The sequence below is a fragment of the Nerophis ophidion genome, linkage group LG06 (genome assembly GCF_033978795.1).
Source record: "Nerophis ophidion isolate RoL-2023_Sa linkage group LG06, RoL_Noph_v1.0, whole genome shotgun sequence".
Lineage (NCBI taxonomy): Eukaryota > Metazoa > Chordata > Actinopteri > Syngnathiformes > Syngnathidae > Nerophis > Nerophis ophidion.
Window position 1 is genome coordinate 22,390,642 of NC_084616.1, and position 25,297 is coordinate 22,415,938.

Below are 25,297 nucleotides of genomic sequence, written 5' to 3' on the forward strand. Positions count from 1 at the left end.
GCACTAAACATTAGCATGCTGATATACGAGAAATTAGCATACTTCCAAGATCAAAATGTAGGCGTAAACGTTATAAAATTAGCTCAATAGCTCATGTAAATTGCGAACAATAACTAGAAAATCCCCACGGAAATTTCATTGAGCCTGCTATCTGTGCCCTGAACCTGTGGCCAGGTCAAAGGTTACTTCTCAGATAGCAACAAGTATCCAAATCCATGATTTTTAGATTTAAACATCTGACATTATTAAAAAAAAGCTAGCATAAAACATTAGCCTGCTAATTTAGCATGATGACATAGGACAAGTTAGCGTACTTCTAAGATTGCGACAAGTATCGAAATCCAGGATATTTAGGTTTAAACATACAACATTAGTAAAAACAGCTGCATAAGATTTTTGCCTGCTAACAATAGCATGAGGACATAGGACAAGTTAGCGTACTTCTAAGACGGCGACAAGTATCGGAATCCAGGATTTTTAGGTTTAAACATACAACATTAGTAAAAACAGCTGCATAAAATGTTTGCCTGCTAACATTAGCATGAGGACATAGGACAGGTTAGAGTATTTCTAAGATGGCGACAAGTATCGAAATCCAGGATTTTTAGGTTTAAAATTACATTAGCAAAAAAAGCTGCATAAAATTTTTGCCTGCTAACATTAGCATGAGGACATAGGACAAGTTAGTTAGCGTACTTCTAAGATGGCGACAAGTATCGAAATCCAGGATTTTTAGGTTTAAACGTACAACAGTAGTAAAAACAGCTGCATAAAATTTTTGCGTGCTAACATTAGCATGAGGACATAGGACAAGTTAGCGTACTTCTAAGATGGCGACAAGTATCGAAATCCAGGATTTTTAGGTTTAAACATACATTAGTAAAAACAGCTGCATAAAATGTTTGCCTAGTAACATTAGCATGAGGACATAGGACAAGTTAGCGTACTTCTAAGATGGTGACAAGTATCGAAATCCAGGATTTTTAGGTTTACACATACAACAGTAGTAAAAACAGCTGGATAAAATGTTTGCCTGTTAACATTAGCATGAGGACATAGGACAAGTTAGCGTACTTCCAAGATGGCGACAAGTATCGAAATCCAGGATTTTTAGGTTTAAACATACAACATTAGTAAAAAACAGCTGCATAATATTTTTGCCTGCTAACGTTAGCATGAGGACATAGGACAAGTTAGCGTACTTCTAAGATGGCGACAAGTATCGAAATCCAGGATTTTTAGGTTTAAACATACAACATTAGTAAAAACAGCTGCATAAAATTTTTGCCTGCTAACATTAGCATGAGGATATAGGACAGGTTAGAGTACTTCTAAGATGGCGACATGTATCGAAATCCAGGATTTTTAGGTTTAAACATACAACATTAGTAAAAACAGCTGCATAAAATGTTTGCCTGCTAACATTAGCATAAGGACATAGGACAAGTTAGCGTACTTCTAAGATGGCGACAAGTATCGAAATCCAAGATTTTTATGTTTAAACATACAACATTAGTAAAAACAGCTGCATAAAATGTTTGCCTGCTAACATTAGCATGAGGACATAGGACAAGTTAGCGTACTTCTAAGATGGCGACAAGTATCGAAATCCAGGATTTTTAGGTTTAAACATACAACATTAGTAAAAACAGCTGCATAAGATGTTTGCCTGCTAACATTAGCATGAGGACATAGGACAAGTTAGCGTACTTCTAAGATGGCGACAAGTATCGAAATCCAGGATTTTTACGTTTAAACACACAACATTAGTAAAAACAGCTGCATAAAATTTTTGCCTGCTAACATTAGCATGAGGACATAGGACAAGTTAGTGTACTTCTAAGATGGCGACAAGTATCAAAATCCAAGATTTTTAGGTTTAAACATACAACATTAGTAAAAACAGCTGCATAAAATTTTTGCCTGCTAACATTAGCATGAGGACATAGGACAAGTTAGCGTACATCTAAGGTGGCAACAATTATCGAAATCCATGATTTTTAGGTTTAAACATACATTAGCAAAATGCTAGTACAAAACATTAGCATGCTAATATAAGAGACTTTAGCCCTGCCATGAGGTGGCGACTTGTCCAGGGTGTACACTGCCTTCTGCCCGGTTGTAGCTGAGATAGGCGCCAGCGCCCCCTGCAACTCCAAAAAGGGAATAAGTGGTAGAAAATGGATGGATGGATGGATATAAGAGACTTTAGCTTACTTTGAAGATATCACCAAGTATCCAAATCCAGGATTTTCAGGTTTAAACATACAATATTAGTTGAAAAAAATGTTTTTGCGTAAAATATTAGCCTGTAAAGGTTAGCATGATGACCCAGGACAAGATACATTCCTCCAAAGTTCGCACCAAGTATCAAAATCAAGGTTTTTTAGGTTAAAGCATACAACATAAGCTAAAAAGCTTGTATAAAATGTTAGCATGCTAATACACGGGACATTAGCATACTTACAAGATGGCCCCAAGTATCACAATTCATGATCTGTAAACTTAAACATGCAAAGAAGCCGGCAAAAAACTTAAAGCATACTAACGTGCTAATAAATATGGTAACAGTTAGCGTGCGTGACCATGTTAACTGTTAGCATGCTTGCTCGACTGCACCGAGTATCACAAACCACTTTAAACTTACGAAATTAGCTAAAAAGCGAGCATAAAATGTTAGTATTTTGGTATATTTCCAAGATGGTGCCAAGTATCCAAATTCATGATTTGTAGGTTTAAAATGCAAAATTAGCTAGCAAAATTAGCTAGCAAAAAACATTAGCGCATTAATGTTCTAATAGATTTTTCTAACAGTTAACATGCGTAACCACGTTAAATATCACCATGCTTGCTCGACAGTACCAAGTATTACAAGCCATGGTTTTTAGGTTTTAACACACAAAATTAGCTAACAAGCTAGCATAAAACTTTAGCATGGTTATGTACAAGACACAAGCATACTTCCAAGATGGCGCCAAGTATCAAAATTTATTATTTCTAGGTTTAAACATGCAAATTAGTTAATTATGCTAACAGGGAAAAAACCTGGGAAAAAAATGTAAAACGTGAATTTTATCTTTTTTTTCATGTCGCTATTTTTATACTAATTTATTGTTGTTAATAATAATATTATTTTGCTTGATGTTGTTTATTTGTTACTCATTTATATCAGGTTGTTCTTTTAACGGTTCTGTGTGGCACAATAAGAACTTTTGAAATCAATGAATAATCGTAACAATAACCATGATCTCAGTCGCCATCGAAATAATGGTGAGTGTTATTTTTGCCGGGCTTCACGGTGAAAGAGGGGTTAGTGCGTCTGCCTCACAGTACGAAAGTCCTGAGTAGTCAGGGTTCAATCCCCGGCTCGGGATCTTTCTTTGTGGAGCAGGGGTCACCAACCTTTTTGAAACCAAGAGCTACTTCTTGGGTACTGATTAATGCGAAGGGCTACCAGTTTGATACACACTTAAATAAATTGCCAGAAGTAGCCAATTTGCTCAATTTACCTTTAATAAATAAGTCTTTATATATATAAAAAAAATGGGTATTTCTGTCTGTCATTCCGTCGTACATTTTTTTTCCTTTTACGGAAGGTTTTTTGTCGAGGATATATGATGAAAAAAAGCACTTAATTGAACAGTTTCAAAGAGGAGAAAACAGGAAAAAAATGAAAATATAATTTTGAAACATAGTTTATCTTCAATTTCTACTCTTTAAAATTAAAAATTCAACCGAAAAATATAAAGAGAAAAACTAGCTATTAAAAATCTTTTTGAAAAAATTAAAAAAAGAACTTATGGAACATCATTTGTATTTTTTCCTGATAAAGATTAATTTTAGAATTTTGATGACATGTTTTAAATAGGTTAAAATCCAATCTGCACTTTGTTAGAATATAAAACAAATTGGACCAAGCTATATTTCTAATAAAGACGAATCATTATTTCTTCTAGATTTTCCAGAACAAAAATTTTTAAAGAAATTCAAAAGACTTTTAAATAAGATTTAAATTTGATTTGACTGTTTTTCTAGATTTGCCAGGATAATTTTTTTGAATTTTAATCATAATAAGTTTGAATAAATATTTCACAAATATTCTTCGTCGAAAAAACAGAAGCTAAAATGAAGAGTTAAATTAAAATGTATTTATTATTCTTTACAATAAAAAAAATAATTTACTTGAACATTGATTTAAATTGTCAGGAAAGAAGAGGAAGGACTTTAAAAGGTAAAAAGGTATATGTGTTCAAAAATCCCAAAATAATTTTTAAGGTTCTATTTTTTCTCTAAAATTGACTTTCTGAAAGTTATAAGAAGCAAAGTAAAAAAAAATAATGAATTTATTTAAACAAGTGAAGACCAAGTCTTTAAAATATTTTCTTGGATTTTCAAATTCTATTTGAGTTTTGTCTCTCTTAGAATTAAAAATGTCGAGCAAAGCCAGACCAGCTTGCTAGTAAATAAATAAAATAAAATAAAATAAAAATAGAGGCAGCTCACTGGTAAGTGCTGCTATTTGAGCTATTTTTAGAACAGGCCAGCGGGCGACTCATCTGCTCCTTACGGGCTACCTGGTGCCTGCGGGCACCGTGTTGGTGACCCCTGGTGTGGAGTTTGCATGTTCTCCCCGTGTTTGCTTGGGTTCCCTCCGGGTACTCCGGCTTCCTCCCACTTCCAAAGACATGCACCTGGGGATAAATTGATTGGCAACACTAAATTGGCCCTAGTGTGTGAATGTGAGTGTGAATGTTGTCTGTCTATCTGTGTTAGCCCTGCGATGAGGTGGCGACTTGTCCAGGGTGTACCCCGCCTTCCGCCCGATTTGTAGCTGAGATAGGCACCAGCGCGCCCCCCCCTCCCCCCGATAGAAAATGGATGGGATGGATTATTTTTGCCATAATCGTCCAGCCTTAGCTGAAGTGCAATGTTATTTTGTTGTAAATAGCACGCAAAATATCTTCTTCTCAAAATGTGAAGAATTTCAATGTTTGTTTACTTTTACGACGTCCCACAACAGGGGTGTCCAAACCTCTTTCGGTGGCCTTTTTAACACGTTTCACTGTCAAAACCAATACAATGAACAGATTTAATTCTTTTAACAGCCAGCATGACAGGTTTCTGTTACTAGCGGCGACATTTCAACTTTTTCTCATTACATTACATATGTTTGCGCTTTTATTCCATTTTTTTTTTTTTTTAGATTTTTTATGTTTTTGTAATAGCATTTTCAGAATACAGTGGGGCAAAAAAGTATTTAGTCAGCCACCAATTGTGCAAGTTCTCCCACTTAAAATGATGACAGAGGTCTGTAATTTTCATCATAGGTACACTTCAACTGTGAGAGACAGAATGTGAAATAAAAATCCAGGAATTCACATTTTAGGAATTTTAAATAATTTATTTGTAAATTATGGTGGAAAATAAGTATTTGGTCAACCATTCAAAGCTCTCACTGAAGGAAGGAGTTTTTGGCTCAAAATCTCACGATACATGGCCCCGTTCATCCTGTCCCCTTAGCAGAAAAACAGTCCCAAAGCATGATGTTTCCACCCCCATGCTTCACAGTAGGTGTGGTGTTCTTGGGATGCAACTCAGTATTCTTCTTCCTCCAAACACGACGAGTTGAGTTTATACCAAAATGGATACATGGATGATACAGCAGAGGATTGGGAGAATGTCATGTGGTCAGATGAAACCAAAATAGAACTTTTTGGTATAAACTCAACTCGTCGTGTTTGGAGGAAGAAGAATACTGAGTTGCGTCCAAAGAACACCATACCTACTGTGAAGCATGGGGATGGAAACATCATGCTTTGGGGCTGTTTTGCTGCTAAGGGGACAGGACGACTGATCCGTGTTAAGGAAAGAATGAATGGGGCCATGTATCGTGAGATTTTGAGCCAAAACCTCCTCAACATTCAAAGTGAGAGCTTTGAATGTTGACCAAATACTTATTTTCCACCTTAATTTACAAATAAATTATTTAAAATCCCTACAATCTGAATTCCTGGATTTTTTTTCCACATTCTATCTCTCACAGTTGAAGTGTACCTATGATGAAAATTACAGACCTCTGTCATCATTTTAAGTGGGAGAACTTGCACAATTGGTGGCTGACTAAATACTTTTTTGCCTCGCCGTATGTCGCAGATCGTTATGATGTGCAGGCCACAGGTGGCGACGCACTTTGGACACCTTTGTCCTACAGGGTGGCAGGAAAATGAGCGCTTGATTTGCTCACCGTAACCTACCTACAGCATGGCACGGGAATTCTCGCCTCACCTTTTTTTTTAATGTCTGTTTTCAGAAGTATTTTCTAACATTATCATTTTTCACCGATGTAATTTTCCAGACTTTAATCCACTACTTTTTCCCCAGATTTTGAACACTGCGATTTATACAAAGGTGTGGCTAATCTGTGGATTTTTTTTCACTAACGGCACAAATTTGCAAATGAATTAAGCAAAAAGAAATAAATCAAAAAATATACTACGGTTTTCCCGATACCAATATTTTAGTACCAATACCAAAATGTATTTCGATACTTTTCAAAATTAAGGGCACCACAAAAAATTGTCTTGGCTTTAAAAGAAAACTTATTATACATTAAACTTATTTTTTTTTAACTGCAATCAAAGAAGAAATTTAGCATGAAACAAGATAGTGAACATTCTTGTAAGTAATCAAACAAAGGCTCCTAATTAGTCTGCTGACTAATGCAGTTACATATTGTGTCATTTACCATTCTTTTATTTTGTCTACATTATTCATCGACTTGTTCATTTACTGTTTATATCTGATCACTTTCTGTTTTAACATGGTCTATCTACACTTCTTCTGATATTTGGTTATTTTAGTACAAATTTTAGTATCTATCCGATACCTCGTAGTTACAGGATCATACATTGGTCATAATTAAAGTCCTCATGTGTCCAGGGACGTATTTCCTGACTTTATAAACAATAACAAAATGCCAAAAGATTTTGTGATCGTAAAAACTATCGATGTAGTCGTTGTGTACTTGGTATCGTCACAGTCGATGTCTGTGGAGAGCCACCCGTTTATTTACATTAAGGAGCCCGGGCGATGAGGTGACTTGTCCAGGGTGTAGCCTGCCTTCCGCCCGAATGCAGCTAAGATAGGCTCCAGATCCCTCGCACCCCAATGGGAAAAGTAGTAGAAAATGGATGGATGGATGGATGGAAGGAGTGCGAGCTAGATTGATTGATTGATTGATTGAAACTTTTAATAGTAGATTGCACAGAACAGTACATATTCCGTACAATTGACCACTAAATGGTAACACCCGAATAAGTTTTTCAACTTTTTTAAGTCAGGGTCCACGTAAATCAATTCATGGTCTTGCTGTTAGCGGTTAGCTATTGTACCCTCCAACGGTCTGTAGTGAAGCATGTTTAGCTATTCTTCGTCCTCCAGTGATGATACTTGTAAGAAACCTACTTTATTTCTCGCCATTAGTCATTTTGTAGTTGCTAAAACACTGCAGACAGCGGATGGACCTTAGCCGCTAGCTATTAGCTATGTTTTAAAGCACCGCTTGCAGAGCGGCGCTTCAGTGTTTATAGCTTCGCATTTATTGTTGGTTTTTAAAGGCCTACTGAAATGAAATGTTCTTATTTAAACAGGGATAGCAGGTCCATTCTACGTGTCATACTTGATCATTTCACGATATAGCCATATTTTTGCTGAAAGGATTTAGTAGAGAACATCGATGATAAAGTTCGCAACTTTTGGTCGCTAATAAAAAAGCCTTGCCTGTACTGGAAGTAGCAGACGATTTGCGCGTGACGTCACAGGTTGTAGGGCTCCTCACATTGTTTATAATCATAGCCACCAGCAAGTGCAATTCGGACCGAGAAAGCGACGAGTTCCCCATTAATTTGAGCGGGGTCTAAAGATTCGTGGACAAGGAAAGTTAGAGTGAAGCACTAAAAAAAAAAAAGAAAAGGCGACGGCAGTATGAGCGATTCAGATGTTATTAGACATTTACAAGGATAATTCTGGAAAATTTCTAATCTGCTTATTGTGTTAATAGTGTTTTAGTGAGATTATAAAGTCATACCTGAAAGTCGGAGGGCTGCTGTGAACGCCAGTGTCTCTCAGAGAAGCAAATGGAGGAGCCAAGATCACTGCTGCCTTTTTGACAGCTGCAGGAGGAGGTCGCATAGTCCACTCAAGTCTCCTGTAAGAGCAGACTTAATATCACAATTTTCCCATCCAAAAACTTGCTGGTTGACATAGAGAAACATGTTCGCTCGACCGCTCTGTGTTAAAGTTTCACAACAAACAAAAGAAAGTTTCGGTGGTAAAGGCAGCTGCAATCCACCGCTTTCCACCAACAGCCTTCTTCTTTATAGTCTACATTATTAATTGAAAAAATTGCAAAAGATTCAGCAACACAGATGTCCAAATTACTGTGTAATTATGCGATGAAAAGAGACAACTTTTAGCCGTAAGTGGTGCTGGGCTAATATGTCCGCTACAACCCAAGACGTCACAAACACGCGTCAACATACGCATCATCATTCCTCGACGTTTTCAACAAGAAACTCCGCGGGAAATTTAAAATTGTAATTTAGTCAACTAAAAAGGCCGTATTGGCATGTGTTGCAATGTTAATATTTCATCATTGATATATAAACTATCAGACTGCGTGGTGGGTAGTAGTGGGTTTCAGTAGGCCTTTAAGCCAAAATGCGATCATTCTCCCTCTTATGTATCCAAACTGTCTGCTTGTAAGTACATGTGTGTACGCCTCTGCTTGTATTACCAGCAATGTCACGACGTGATTTGGGTGTGCCTTAATGTCCGTAAAAAAAAAAATACTGGTATTTTTTAGAGGCATTATAGTACCGCGGTAAATTATTAGTACCAAAGTGATCCACTTTAAGAAACGGTTCAAACTCAAAGTGTTTACAAAGTACAAGTGTTACAAGCACTGTTTGGAAACAATTACGGTACGTAAATATACGTGAATGCTATGTAAATATTAATTTTACAACATATATACAGTGGGGCAAAAAAGTATTTAGTCAGCCACCGATTGTGCAAGTTCTCCCACTTAAAATGATGACAGAGGTCTGTAATTTTCATCATAGGTACACTTCAACTGTGAGAGACAGAATGTGAAAAAAAAATCCAGGAATTGACATTGTAGGAATTTTAAAGAATTTATTTGTGAATTATGGTGGAAAATAAATATTTGGTCAACCATTCAAAGCTCTCACTGATGGAAGGAGGTTTTGGCTCAAAATCTCACGATACATGGCCCCGTTCATTCTTTCCTTAACACGGATCAATCGTCCTGTCCTCTTAGCATAAAAACAGCCCCAAAGCATGATGTTTACACCCCCATGCTTCACAGTAGGTGTGGTGCTCTTGTGATGCAACTTAGTACTCTTCTTCCTCCAAACACGACGAGTTGAGTTTATACCAAAATGGATACATGGATGATACAGCAGAGGATTGGGAGAATGTCATGTGATCAGATAATACCAAAATAGAACATTTTGGTATAAACTCTACTTGTTGTGTTTGGAGGAAGAAGAATACTGAGTTGCATTCCAAGAACACCAAACCTACTGTGAAGCATGGGGGTGGAAACATCATGCTTTGGGGCTGTTTTTCTGCTAAGGGGACAGGACGACTGATCCGTGTTAAGGAAAGAATGAATGGGGCCATGTATCGTGAGATTTTGCGCTAAAACCTCCTTCCATCAGTGAGAGCTTTGAATGGTTGACCAAATACTTATTTTCCACCATAATTTACAAATAAATTCTTTAAAATTCTTACAGTGTGAATTCCTGGATTTTTTTTCACATTCTGTCTCTCACAGTTGAAGTGTACCTATGATGAAAATTACAGACCTCTGTCATCATTTTAAGTGGGAGAACTTGCACAATCGTTGCCTGACTAAATACTTTTTTGCCCCACTGTATGTGCGGCTTATCGTCCAGTGCGGCTTCTATATGAGAATCTTCTTTTTTTCTTCTAACATTTAGTGGTTGCGGGTTATAGTCTTGTGCGTCTTGTATACGAAAAACATTTTTTGTAACTTTTGCTGGTGCGGCTTGTAGTCCGGTGCGTGTTATATATGAAAACAATAATTTTGTTTCTTCTAAATTCTTGTGGGTGCGGCTTATAGTCCGGGGCAGTATATATATGAAAAACAAATATTTAAATATTTAGTGGGTGCGGCTAAATATAAATATTTAGTGGGTCCAGTGCCGATTATACAGTATATGAAAAAATGTCTTCTATGATTTAGTGCAGTGGTCACCAACCTTTTTGAAACCAAGAGCTACTTCTTGGGTACTGATTAATGCGAAGGGCTACCAGTTTGATACACACTTAAATAAATTGCCAGAAATAGCCAATTTGCTCAATTTATCTTTAACTCTATGTTATTATTAATAATTAATGATATTTATCTTTGTGGAAACACTGATCATCTTAATGATTTCTCACAATAAATATATATTTTTGATGACATGTTTTAAATAGGTTAAAATACAATCTGCACTTTGTTAGAATATATAAGGAAATGGGCCAAGCTATTTTTCTAAAAAAGACAAATTATTATTTCTTCTAGATTTTCCAGAACAAAAATTGTAAAAGAAATTAAAAAGACTTTGAAATAAGATTAAAATTTGATTCTACAGATTTTCTAGATTTGCCAGAATAATGTTTTTGAATTTTAATCATAAGTTTGAAGAAATATTTCACAAATATTCTTCGTCGAAAAAACGGAAGCTAAAATGAAGAATTAAATTTACATTTATTTATTATTATTTACAATAAAAAAAAAATACTGGAACATTGATTAAAATTGTCAGGAAAGAAGAGGAAGGAATTTAAAAGGTAAAAAGGTATATGTGTTTAAAAATCTTAAAATGTATTTTTAAGGTTGTATTTTTTTTTCTAAAATTGCCTTTCTGAAAGTTATAAGAAGCAAAGTAAAGAAAATAAATGAATTTATTTAAACAAGTGAAGACCAAGTCTTTAAAATATTTTCTTGGATTTTCAAATTCTATTTGAGTTTTGTCTCTCTTAGAATTAAAAATGTCGAGCAAAGCGAGACCAGCTTACTAGTAAATAAATAAAATTGAAAAAATAGAGGCAGCTCACTGGTAAGTGCTGCTATTTGAGCTATTTTTAGAACAGGCCAGCGGGCAACTCATCTGGTCCTTACGGGCACCGCATTGGTGACCCCTGATTTAGCGGATGCAGCTTATAGCCAAGTGCAGCTTACATATAGGGGCGGGGATAGCAATTTGGTGGGTGCGGCTTATAGTCCGGCGCGGCTTGTATTCCGGTGCGCTTTATAGTCTTAAAAATATCTTAATAGGCGTAACTCTGAGCAAGTAACAAATCATCTACCTCATAGCTTTTCTTTGCATTCATGTTGCACGTTTTTCCCATCAGCATTTTTCTTTTCCACAAAGCAGCCTCAACCTCCAAGTGCCTCAATCTTGGTAGCGTTAATCAATTAGGGTGGGGGCAACTCAGCAGTGACCTCCAGGGGGCGACATATACTCGAAAGTTTACTCTTACCAATGCAGGGCCCAAATGAAAGCCAAAGTGAGAAAGTAATATTCTGAAACCTTCTCAGTCTGCATGAGATGTTTTTCTGCTGTCCGACAGGCTCTTTGGAAAAACAGAAAAGCACTGAAACTACTGCTTGACCGTCCGTCTGTCCGTCTGTCCGTCTGCCACATACGCCCGAGTCGCCCGAGTCGCCCGCTCCCTTGTTTGGCCAAGCGCACCATCGACGCCAACCCATTCGGCACTCTTTGCGAAAGCCCGGTCGCCGGTGCCTCTGGCCAAAGCGTCTCTACGCGCACGCGCCTGTGCCTGTCTCTATACTTTTGCACTCAAGCGTCTCCTTCTCTTGCAGCTCAGACTGCTTCTCCTCAGTTTGGGCTGGAGGGTAGGGTGCATGGAGCGCCCGCTTTTTGCATGATGATACACTCATGGACCTCACTCTGGTGTGTGTGTGTGTGTGTGTGTGTGTGTGTGTGTGTGTGTGTGTGTGTGTGTGTGTGTGTGTGTGTGTGTGTGTGTGTGTGTGTGTGTGTGTGTGTGTGCGTGCGTGCGTGCGTGCGTGCGTGCGTGCGTGCATGTGTGTGTGTGGTGTGTCGCCCCGGGCTGACTTGGAAGCAGCCCCCGCTTATTTGGAAGAATCTAACCAATCACACGCTCTTCGAACCTGTTGATTCGCCACGACGTGGTTGCTTCTTTATTTGCAAGATTTTCCTTTGATGTGCCGCAGCATCCTTTCTCATCAGCGTCACCCTGACTCTCGCTTCTGCATGTGTGCAGGACATTTAGCAAGTGTGTGTGTGTGTGTGTGTGTGTGTTGTGACGCTAACTGACTTGACTCCACGCTCACAGTGCCTAACTTTATGTTCCAATGCATGCAGATGTCCAAAACTGAGTTCACAACGTGGAGAAACCTGACTTTTGCTCCCTGTGCATGTGTGTGAGATCACTTCCTGTTTTCTTATCCAATTGCATTAACCTAACTCACTGTTCCTGCTTTCTTCTCCATCTGTGCCTGACAATCAGCTTCACGTGTGTGTGTGTGTCGGCAGAGCGAGTGTTGCACCGCACACACACACACACACAAGCACGCCGAGTGTGTGTTTGGTGAGGTGTCTGCTGCAAGGTCTGTTTGGTGTGCAAGAACTGACATCATTGTGTGTCGACAACAAACTCATTTCTAAACACTTTATTTTATTTTATTCCATTTGTCGGCACACAAGATCAGGTGGTCTCCGTCTGTACTCGAAGCGAAATGACTTTTGACTTTTAAAGCCTAAAGCACTAAATCATTGACAGAACATTCCAATCATTTGAAACTGGAGCTTTTATTGGTCCTTCAGAACAAAAATATATAGAAAACCAATTTCCATGTAGGATTTTGAAGTTGTATCATTGTTGACACAAAATGTTTTTTGTGTATTCTTTATAACAAACCCAAACATGATGCATTACACTGAAATATTCATCATGTTATTGTCAAACACACAAAAAAAAACATTGGTCATCTTCCCCCAGCTGCTGTTTATAATTTACAGTAATTTATAATTTACAGTAATGCACTGTAAAAACAAAGCCTGTATGTTTTACATTTTACAAAAAAATTACGGTAAAAAATGTATTTGAATTAATTTTAATTCAAGTAATTAATATTATGTAATGCACTGTGAAAACGACTGAAGATCTTACGTTAAAAACTGGCCGCTCATCTGCCAGATATTTACAGTAAGAATAAGCTTAAGTTTTCCTCCTTACAGTAATGCACTGTGAAAACAAAAGATTTTACGTAATAAAAACATATATCTCTGTTGAAAATTGCTTTTACTGTAAAAAATAACATTGACGCTTTTTTATTTACTGTAACGCACTGCAAAAATCACGATATTTTACATTTAAAAAAAAATGGAAGCTGAGTTGCCAGAATTTGACTGTAAAAAGTTTAAAATAACTATTTTCAAATTTACAGTAGTGCACCGTGAAAACAACAACCGTAGATTTTACGTAAAACAAAATTGCATTTCGTTGACAGTTTTTTTTTCTGTACATTTTCCTATGATACATTTTTCTATTTACAGTAATGCACTGTAAAAACAACATTTGTATATTTTACATTTTAAACCCCGGCAGCGATGTTGCCAGAATTTGACTGTAAAAATGTTAAAAATAACCGTTTTTCAATTTACAGTAGTGCATTGTGAAAACAACGACCGTAGATTTTACGTAAAACAAAACTTGCATTTCCGTTGACAGTTTTTTTTACTGTAAAAATAACATTGATACATTTTTCTATTTACAATAATGCACTGTAAAAACAACATTTGTATATTTTACGTTTTAAAACCCGGCAGCGATGTTGCCAGAATTTGACTGTAAAAATGTTAAAAATAACCGTTTTTCAATTTACAGTAATGCACTGTGAAAACAACGACCGTAGATTTTACGTTGACAGATTTTTTTTACTGTAAAAATACCAGTGATAAATTTTTCTATTTACAATAATTGTAAAAACAAAAACCGTGTATTTAACATTTATTAAAACCGGCAGCGGCGTTGCCAGAATTTTACTGTAAACATGTAAAAAAGATTGTTGTTCCATTTACAGTAATGTACTGTAAAAACGGCTGCGGATCTTACGTTAAAAACTGTCAGTCTAGTTGACAAATTCTTACAGTAAAAATAACAGTGGTAAGTTGTTCTTTTTACAGCAATGCACTGTAAAAGCGACTGTAGATTTGACATAAAATGACAGCTCAGTTGCCAGAATGTTACAGTAAAATTACATAAGTTTTCCGTTTACAGTAATAAGTTGTGAAAACATGAGCGTATAGTTTACATAAAACAAAAACTCAGTTGACAAAATTTTCATGTAACAATTTAAAGGCCTACTGAAAAGAGATTTTCTTATTCAAACGGGGATAGGAGCTCCAGTCTATGTGTCATACTTCATCATTTTGCGATATTGCCATATTTTTGTTGAAAGGATTTAGTAGAGAACATCCACGATAAAGTTCGCAACTTTTGGTCGCTAACAGAAAAGCCCTGCCTTTACCGGAAGTCGCAGACGATGACGTCACCCGTTGATGGCTCCTCACATTGTTTTTAATGGGAGCCTCCAGCAAAAAGAGCAATTCGGACCGAGAAAACGACAAATTCCCCATTAATTTGAGCAAGGATGAAAGATTCGTGTTTGAGAATATTGATAACGACGGACTCGAAAAAAATATATATAATAAGTGTAAAAAAAAAACGCGATTGCATTGGGACGGATTCAGATGTTTTTAGACACATTCACTAGGATAATTCTGGGAAATCCCTTATCTTTCTCTTGTGTTGCTAGTGTTTTAGTGAGTTTAATAGTACCTGATAGTCGGAAGGGTGTATCCACGGGTGTCTTGACGCCAGTGTCTCAGGGAAGTCGACGGTAGCTTTATGGACGGCGCAAGCTCAGCTGATCTCCGGTAAGAAGCGACTTTTTACCACAATTTTCTCACCGAAAACTGATGGTTGACATTCAGTCGAGATCCATGTTCGCTTGACCGCTCTGATCCATAGTAAAGTTTCACCTTCGGGAATTTTAAACAAGGAATCAGCGTGTGTTTGTGCGGCTAAAGGCTAAAGCTTACCAACTCCATCTTTCTCCTTTGACTTCTCCATTATTAATTGAACAAATTGCAAAAGATTCAGCAACACAGATGTCTAAAATACTGTGTAATTATGCGGTTAAAGCAGACTACTTTTTAGCTGTGTGTGCGCAGCGCTCTTATTTCCTAACAGTCCGTGACGTCACGCGTACACGTCATCATTACGCGAAGATTTGAAGAAGAAACTCCCGGCAAATTTAAAATTGCAATTTAGTAAACTAAAAAGGCTGTATTGGCATGTGTTGCAATGTTAATATTTCATCATTGATATATAAACTATCAGACTGCGTGGTGGGTAGTAGTGGGTTTCAGTAGGCCTTTAAAGGACGCCGTATTTCCATTTACAGTAATGCACTGTGAAAAGACGATTTGATGGTTTTACAAAAATAGGCAAAATTATCCCTCAAAAAGAACAATGATACAATTTTTAATCCACTGTAAAAACCACGGTACTTTTTCCAGTAAACTTTTGGCAGGTTTTTGCCGTAAAATCTGCTGATTGTTTTTTACGGCGACGTCACCCATAAGCCACCTTGCCCTGAGTGCCTGTCTTCCTGTCTGTGTGCGCGTCTCCCGGAGGAGACCGGTCCGTCTCCATGGTTACCCCTCGGCTGTCTTCCACTTCCTCCTTCTGACTTGCTCTTCTCTCTTTCTTGTGGCGTCCTCCCTCCCCGCCCATCGGCAGATGCGGGTGGTGAAAGCGTTCCGTAGTTCTCTGTACGAGGGCCGGGAGAAGCCAGAGTCCCGCAACTCCATCCACAACTTCATGGCCCACCCGGAGTTCCTCATCAACGACCTCATCCACAACATCCCGCTGATCGACGACACAGACGTGGACGACGAGTCCGAGCTCAGCAGATACCAGCACGTGCACCCGGCCCTTCGCAAGCCGCCGCCCCCGCCCGCCCAGTCCCAGCCTGCGTCCCGCAGCCGCCCCGCCCGCCCGTACCGCCAGCAAAGCCTCCCCGTGACCCGATGCAACCGGAACAACAACAACAACACGGTAGTTGCCCCCGGCAACTACCGTCCCCATCATTGCCACCATCGACACTGCGGCAGGGACCGGTTGGGGAATCCCCCCGGCCCTCACCTGGCCCACCTGTACTGTGTGGAGACCACCTTATGACTGGGCGGGGAGGACAGGGAGGACGCACATGTGACATTTCCATCCAATCGCTCGACAGGGCGGACATGCGGGAGGACAATGGCTGCTCCTAGATCTCCATGACGACACCACCACCGCCCCCACCCCCCTTCCCCAACCTCACCTTGACCCTCCACCCCTCCAGGTAACGAGCTGTGGGTTTGGGGCTACAGGGCGGCATGGGGACCACTCTCTCCCGCGTTTCTATTGGTCACATGTGGTTGCCATGACGCCGCAATGATCCGCTCGTCGTCCAATCGTTCAAGCTTTAACTCATCGTCTGTCACCCCCGCATGATATTTCTTTGATTTCCTCTCTCTCTCTCTCTCTCTCTCTCTTTCTCTCTCTCTCTCTCTCTCTCTCTCACTGCGCGTGTGTTGTCTCTTATGGGTAGGAGGGGTTACAAAACCAGAAACTTGTTAGAAAAAGACCCAATTCCAGACAATTATTTTCCATTTAGTATACCGTATTTCCTTGAACAGCTGCCGGGGCGCTAATTAATTTAAAACCTCTGCTCACTCCTGCGCTTATTCAAGGCATGCAGTAAAAGTAAGCAGGCGCTAATCATTTTAAAACCTCTTCTCACCCCTGCGCATACCAATAGCATGCCGTAAAAAATGGAGTGTGATAAAAAACTAAAATTAATAAAAACTTTTTCTGCTGCCGCAGCCCGGTGGTTGGGGACTACTGCTCTACAACATGTCATTGCACCCATTTTTACACCATGCTATCTGCGTACCAGCCAGACACATGCATTTCACTGCTTCTCATACGAGATTGCAATGCATAATTGGTCAACAGCCATACCTTTTACACTGATGGTTGTGATATAAACAACTTTAACACTCCTACTAATATGCGCCACACTCTGGGAACCCACACCAAACACATTTCTGGAGAACATCGGCTCTGTAACACATTATAAACGCAACACAACACTTACCCAGAATGCCATGCATCCATAACTCTTGGCTATATTATACACGCGCCCCCAACCCCGCCCATCTCAACCGACGCACGGAGAGGGGGAGCGGGGTTTGGTGCTAGCGGGGTGTATAATATAGCCGAGAGTCATGGATGCATGGCATTCTGGGTAAGTGTTATGTTGCGTTTATAATGTGTTACAGAGCCAATGTTCTCCCGAAATGTGTTTGTCATTCTAGTTTGGTGTGGGTTCACAGAGTGTGGCGCATATTACTAAGAGTGTTAAAGTTGTTTTATATCACAACCATCAGTGTGATCTGTATGGCTGTGGAACAAGACCCCGGGTTTACACATAGTAAAAGAAAATAAAGCTCTTTCGCCATTTTTAAAAAGACGACGGGAGAAGCGACGCTCGCGACGTAACGAATTTGACCCGGCGGTAAAAGTAAGCATGCGCTAATGAATTTGGGGAGCGAGTTTGACCCGGCAGTAATTCAAGGCAGGCGCATATTACATGCCCGGCGGCAATTCAAGGAAATACGATGTTATTTTTTTGAAGCTACAACAAAAAACGTGTCGTAACAGTCACCAATACTTTCCCACATGATATGATGCATGTGTATGTGTGTGTGTATGTGTGATTCACACACACACACACACACGTATATCTAGAACTGGTGTTGGGTGTCTCGAACGCTCCTCGTTAAGCATACACAGTACATGTAGCCATGAATGTGTTGTTGTTTTTTAAGCGAAAACCTAAAACTTGTCATGTTAGTCATCAAAAATTATATGATATACATGTATGTGTGTTTGATTCACATACATACATTTATACGCGACCCATTGGGCGATGCAAATGCAGAACCGATGTTCGGCGTCTCGACCAATCCTCATTAAGCCTTACAGGTAAAGGAAGGATATAAATGTATTAATATATTGTTGTTTTTTAAGCGAAAACTTAAAACTTGTCATATCAGTCACCGATACTAAAATGATGTACATGTAAGTGTGTGTGTAGTTCACACACTCACACACACTTATACACGATAAATTGGGCCGATGCATATGCAGAACCGAGGTTCGGCGTCTCTCATTAAGCTTACCGGTATTGGAAGGACTTGCAGCAGTGGTCCCCAAACTACGGCCCGCCAGCGTTCGAGATCTGGCCCGCGGGAAGTCCCAAGTTAAATGTTTTTGTTTTTTTTCCAAATCTGTCCTTTCTAATCCATTTTCTACCGCTTGTTGCTTGTTACTGTCGGATTCTCCTTGTCGCTCAGGCAAATCACATTGTCTAAAAATGCATTTTCCAACGATGACGTGATATCACATATATACAGTGGGGCAAACAAGTATTTAGTCAGCCACCGATTGTGCAAGTTTTCCCACTTAAAATGATGACAGAGGTCTGTAATTTTCATCATAGGTACACTTCAACTGTGAGAGACAGAATGTGAAAAAAAAATCCAGGAATTCACTTTATAGGAATTTTAAATAATTTATTTTTAGATTTTGGTGGAAAATAAGTATTTGGTCAACCATTCAAAGCGCTCACTGATGGAAGGAGGTTTTGGCTCAAAATCTCACGATACATGGCCCCATTCATTCTTTCCTTAACACGGATCAATCGTCCTGTCCCCTTAGCAGAAAAACAGCCCCAAAGCATGATGTTTCCACCCCCAGGCTTCACAGTAGGTATGGTGTTCTTGGGATGCAACTCAGTATTCTTCTTCCTCCAAACACGACGAGTTGAGTTTATACCAAAATGGATACATGGATGATACAGCAGAGGATTGGAAGAATGTCATGTGGTCAGATGAAACCAAAATAGAACTTTTTGGTATAAACTCAACTCGTCGTGTTTGGAGGAAGAAGAATACTGAGTTGCATCCCAAGAACACCAGACCTACTGTGAAGCATGGGGGTGGAAACATCATGCTTTGGGGCTGTTTTTCTGCTAAGGGGACAGGACGATTGATCCGTGTTAAGGAAAGAATGAATGGGGCCATGTATGGTGAGATTTTGAGCCAAAACCTCCTTCCATCAGTGAGAGCTTTGAATGGTTGACCAAGTATTTATTTTCCACCATAATTTATAAATAAATTATTTAAAATTCCTACAATGTCAATTCCTGGATTTTTTTTTCACATTCAGTCTCTCACAGTTGAAGTGTACCTATGATGAAAATTACAGACCTCTGTCATCATTTTAAGTGGGAGAACTTGCACAATCGGTGGCTGACTAAATACTTTTTTGCCCCACTGTATATATATATATATATATATATATATATATGCGGCCCCCGGGTCAAAAAGTTTGGGGAACCCTGACATACAGTATATTTATGTACGAATGTTTGTTTGTTTTTAAGCGAAAACCTAAAAATTGTCATCAGTTGCCGATACTTCTCCACTTAATATGATGTACGTGTATGTATGTCTGTATGGTGTGTGTGTGAGTCACACATACAGGTATATGCAGCACATTGGGCCGATGCATATGCAGAATCGATGTTCAGCGTCTCGACCGTTCCTCATTTTCGACGTTCTTTCCCCCACCCTCCAAACTTTGCTTTGCTTCATGGTTTTTCCTTTGGGAGGGTGCAAAAAAAACAAAAACAAAAAAAAAAAAAATAGATGAGTGCTGGCGAAGCGTTATCCCTTTAAACGGCATCAGGTCACAACGCACATACGACGGCCCTTTAAGACGCACATGCACTCACCTGCTCACATGCCATCGGGGTCACCGCCATCGCAAACAGGCCCCGCCCCCAAAGAGGACGACATAAAATGAGTTGGACATGATCATATTTAATTTCTTTACAGCTGAAGGCCACGAGTGTGACCGTGTGCGCGCGACTTGCAGAGCAAACCAAGGACGTGAGGCCAGAATGTTTATTTTAACTCTCAATAAATTCCGATCGTTGTTTTTTTTTTTTAACTGTTAAATCTAGCGCTACTGACGCATCAATGGACAATTCTTTGGTTTTTGGGTGTACTTCCTGTGTTTTGGGTCTGCTTCCTGTTTCACGCTCTTATTTTGCGCCCATTTCCCCTTTTTGTGAAGTTGCTGCAAGCTACTGCGCACAAAACAGGAAGTGGGAGTGAAATAAGAGCGCCAGACAGGAAGCAAACCCAAAGCACAGAACTACACCCAAAAACCAAACAAGTCGTGTCTCCATCGATGCCGCAATGTGGGTGTCACTTTCAGAAAAAAAAAACCTCATAGCTGCTGTTATCAATAAGAGCTTATTTCATCATTTTGATGTTTTAGCGCCAACTAAGGTACGTTTTCTTTATTTCCTGTTTACAATTTGCTTGAAAAAAATTGTTTATATTTGCTAGCTATTCATTTTATTTGCAGGCCAAATTGAATGGCTTTTTTTAATACAGCACAGCGTCAATACAGCCAGTGTGTGTGCCACACGCTCACTGAAGCGTCTTTTACTCATTATATGTAGTCGTGGCAGTTAGTTAGTTAGTTGGGGTGCACAAAAAATAGATTCACATCCAAATTGCAGTTCTTATTGATGCTGATTCTAAATTGATTCCTACATTCCAAAACTATATATAAAACAAAAAATATAATGTAATTTTTTTTTTATTATTATTATTACAATGATACATTTTTAAAGACATTTTTAGACCACCTTCATTCAACCAAAGAGAGTTGTTCTAACCAGTAACCTCTTTTGAAAAGTTTGATTATAATTATCATAACAAATACTACATCGTGAGAACCGGTTTGAATGAATTCTGAATCGAATCGTCGCTCCACAGAGGGTTGGAATCGTTAGGTGCTCAAAGATTCCAAAATGGGAAAAGGAACAACTGATTCAATGTTGAGGCTGATACGGATCATTTCTACTACGTCACCTTGCCTGATCTTCAACTTCTGTGTGTGGCCCCGCCTACACCCACAGAGACAAATATGGTGGCTGACTGACAAGAGGGTTCACTCCACGTCTTTCAGTCTTCTACGGGGTTATGGGCGGATTTGCATGAAACTTTCAGAAATAAAATAAGGAACAAGTGGTTACATTTTGGGGCTGATACGGATCACCGTCTGGATTCAGGATTTTTTTTTTTTTTTTACTGTTAGGAGTTTGACGCTCTCTTTAAACACAAAATCTTTGTCTTGGCCTTTCTTTGCCGCCCGGCTGGGAATAATATGATGATAATAATGATGTGCGTCAATGTTTGACTCCATCCAAGTCTTAAAAAATGTTACAAGTGAACGCCGCCGTGTGCGAGATGAATATTGGACATATAATGCTCGGGCTGCTTTGAGGAATTCTGAATTAATGTTGATCAATTCCATAACAAAAAAAATATGCTCCAAAATGTGGTGAGATTACATTTACTATGCTGTATGGGTATTAAGGTGAGAAAATCAAGCGCTCCTTTACTCCTACAGTGCAGGAAGTTAGTAAACCTCCCCGAGCTTATTGTAAACAAACATAGCGTCGATTGTGTGGGACTTCTACACTCTGTGCATGCTTTTCGAGTTGAAAGTTCTACAAACATCACACTTCAACACATCAAACCTTAGTTGCGAAGCAAAGTGCGCACAAAGGAAGCTTAAATCTACAGTCCCCAAAAAATAATGCATATCAGTCTTCGGAAACAGGAAGTTAATTTATGTTTTTATTACAAAGGCTTTTTTTTTACACTGAATGTGTTTGGTGTTCAATGTTTGGTGTTTGAAATTTATAAACATACATTTTTACATCATAGCATGGTGACTAATTTTACTGACTAAAAATGTGTGGGCACACTGAATTTTAAAACATACATTGAATGTTAAAAAACTGAATGTTTATACATTGAATTTTAAAACACTGATTTTTTTTTTACACTGAATTGTTATACCTAGAAGTTTGTTTTACACAGTGTAAAATTCAGTGTCCAAAAAAATATGTGTAAAACAAAATTCCGCATATAAAAATTCAGTATATAAAAAAATCTGTTTTAAAATCGAGTATCAAAAAATTCTGTGTAAAAAAAAATGTAGGGTATAAAAATTCACTGTCAAAGAATTATATACGGTGCAGAAAAATTCAGTGTAAAAAAAAATCTGAGTAAAACAAAATTCAGGGTATAAAACTTCAATGTAAAAAAATTCAGTGTAAAACAAAATTCAAGGTATAAAATTTCAGTGCCGAACAATTACGTTTTTTTAAATTCAGTGCATAAAAATTCAGTAGACTGTCTCAGAAGCATCCAATGAGATTAGTTTTGAAGCAACGAATATTTCTGCACGGACATTCTACACCAGGGGTCCCAGACACACGGCCCGGGGGCCAATTGCGGCCCGTGGGACGTTATTTTGCGGCCCCCACCTTAATATGAAAGTTTAATGTTAGTGCGGCCCGCGAGTTTTATAAGAATGGCGCTTGACACTGCTGTGTTATTTGGGTCGAAAATGGCCCTTTCAGCTTTCTGGGTTGCCTACCTCTGCATTAGTGGAAAAGCGGCAAATGAGTGAACGCGACAGAGACGTTGCCATGGATATGAGGGATTTCTTACGTGCCTGGCTGCAGTCACACCGCAACACCTGTCCGTCATTAATAACAGTTCCCGATAACCTGAACTAATTCAAACCGTTGTTTGTTTTTTTTATTGTTTAATTTGCATTGCCTCAAACGATTAACACTACATATATTTCTGTATGACGCTGGATAACACTTTTTTGCGCTCGCTAATTTACCGGCTATTATCCTCCGACCGCCGTAAGGAGGAAAAGCGGAACGAGACACATTGCGGAATTAACATTGTTCTCCGTGCGTCAGCTAAATACTAATATATTCCACAACCCCAAATGTGTATTTTCCAAAGCCTGCAGTGAAGAGAACTCCAGGAAAAGTGGGGGATGCGATATTTCTTTGTTGAGCACATTTGCACCTCAACGTGTCTTATTTGCACAATTCGAAAGGTCATTATACAACTAGACATGCTGAGGAGTATGCAACATTTTTTGTAAGAAATATTTCTTAGTCTCACCCAGACTCTGCATCCAGTGGCCCACAGATAAATTGAGTTTGAGACCCCTGTTCTACACTGAATTTTCAATGAAATTGTCAGCAAAATTTGATGTAAAAAAAAAAAACAGTTCACAAAATTTAAACCAAAATCCTGTCTTAAAAATGTTTTTTGTTTAAAACGACAAAAATGGACCTTGTGTTATTATCTTGTGAAAACAATATTGTGCATCCCTACTAAAAAAGTCCAAAGTCAACATATTTACATATTTAAAATGGCTCTTTAAAGGCGTAACTGAAGGAGTGTGCCTTGGTTTGCCCTAAAGCTCGTGAGTTTTTGCCTCACCCCTCACTTCAAGTGGCGTGAAGAATGCGCCAAAGTCTGAAAGAGATGATTCAGTATTATCTGCTCAGAGATGCCACCTAGTGGTTGTGTAGTCCCGGATTGTCCCGCTCCCTTCCTTCATTTCTTCAGTCACATGCAGGAATGAGGGGTGTGGGGGGGTGTAAATACCGGCGTTGTCACGGTGGACGACGAGTTGCTAAAAATGTATTTGGCTATTTTTCAACATTATTATGACCGGGACCCGTTTGGGTCCCCCGGGAGCTCAAATGCTGTATTTGGGTTGATGCTGAAAAAAATATCACACATGCTTGACATGTCGCCGAGTTCATTCCGCCAACAAACACGAGTGTCTGCACAGTGTGTGTGTGTGTGTGTGTGTGTGTGTGTGTGTGTGTGTGTGTGTGTGTGTGTGTGTGTGTGTGCGCGCGCTGCAACGCGATGCAATCCCCCAAGCCCACCCCTCTCCCCCCCCACAACACATCTCCCCCTCCCCCTGTCGACTTCCTGAGCTGTCCCCCCATCAGAAAAAGACAAGGGCAGACAATATGCAACCGGTGGACGTGTCGTCTCGTGTAACCCAGATTAGAAAGGAACGCCGACACATGCAAAAACTGTCCTGCTCGTCGTGTTTCAGGCTCTCTGGGAACGTCTTTAACTGTACAGAACTCTCGTCTTCTCGAATGCTCGCCATCCATCACGGCCGCCGCCGCCGCCGCCCGGCCATTGTGTTGCTGTCTGTTTTGAAGCATGCATTATGGGTATCATTAATGTCACTCTTTATGTGTAGGTCCATCATTTAGGCTACCGTGCGCTGCCAACATTTACACACACACACACACACACACCTGTTCAAGTGTCACACACCGATGAAGAAAAGAAAAAAAAATTACACCGTGTTGTAAATTAGACTGTCCAGTTTCCGACATTTGCATCCAATCATGCGTTCCACGGCGAAACAGAATGTGAGGGAGAAAATATTTACCCCGAAGTGTCGGAATGGTTCTGTACAGATCTCGCCCCCAAATGTGCAAACTCTTCATTTCCAGGTACTTTTTTTTTATTTTTTTAACGCTCTTCTTTTTTCTCGGCCCTTTTTGCTTTTTCTAAGAAGAGGTATAACAACAACAACAACAAAAAACTGAAAACTGGAGCGCTTGTATTATATCACCATGGTTACCGTCTCCGCCCTTCCCCCCAACCGCCGACGGAAAAACAAGTTGTCGCACATTCCCCCGAGCGTTTTTTTTTTTCCTTTTTTTTTTTTTCCTGGTGGCTGTGTTTTCTGTCAGCCGGAACAAGAAGAGCCCGAGGCGTCGACTCGTAAAATCGGAGAGGACCGGAGCGAATTGAGGCTGGACCACGGAGCTAGAGACTGCAGGAGTGCAATGCATCATGGGCATTGTTTAGGCTGCTCTTTTAGATCTGCTGCAAGGGGAGAAATGACAGATTTTACATTTATCCATGAAACATTACGTTGTATATCACCCCCCCCCCCCCTCCTTCTTGCACAATGTTCTGCTGACAGAAAATACAGCCGAAACTGTTCTGAAATGACAAAAAAAAAAGACCAAAAAAAAAAAAATACAACCATAAAGACTATTGAATATATTAAAGAGTTACCTGCCTGTTATTTAAACAAATAAATATCTATATATGAGAAAGAACACACCTGTATACTGTAGACTAAAACTGTATGG

The 25,297-nt window shown here is 39.2% G+C and overlaps 1 protein-coding gene across 4 annotated transcripts in view; it reads left to right on the top strand.

The window, feature by feature from the left end:
• Positions 1-17,225, top strand: part of atp2b3b (ATPase plasma membrane Ca2+ transporting 3b) — a 184,826-nt gene extending 167,601 nt beyond the window's left edge. Inside the window, exon 27 of one of the 4 annotated variants that reach the window (XM_061903092.1) lies at positions 15,892-17,225. In XM_061903092.1, the coding sequence (XP_061759076.1) occupies positions 15,892-16,332 (441 nt within the window). In that variant the 3' untranslated portion in view covers positions 16,333-17,225. The remainder of the gene's footprint in view (positions 1-15,891) is intronic. The other 3 variants (XM_061903089.1, XM_061903090.1, XM_061903091.1) reach the window with 3 other exon arrangements.
• The last annotated feature ends 8,072 nt before the right edge of the window (positions 17,226-25,297 follow it).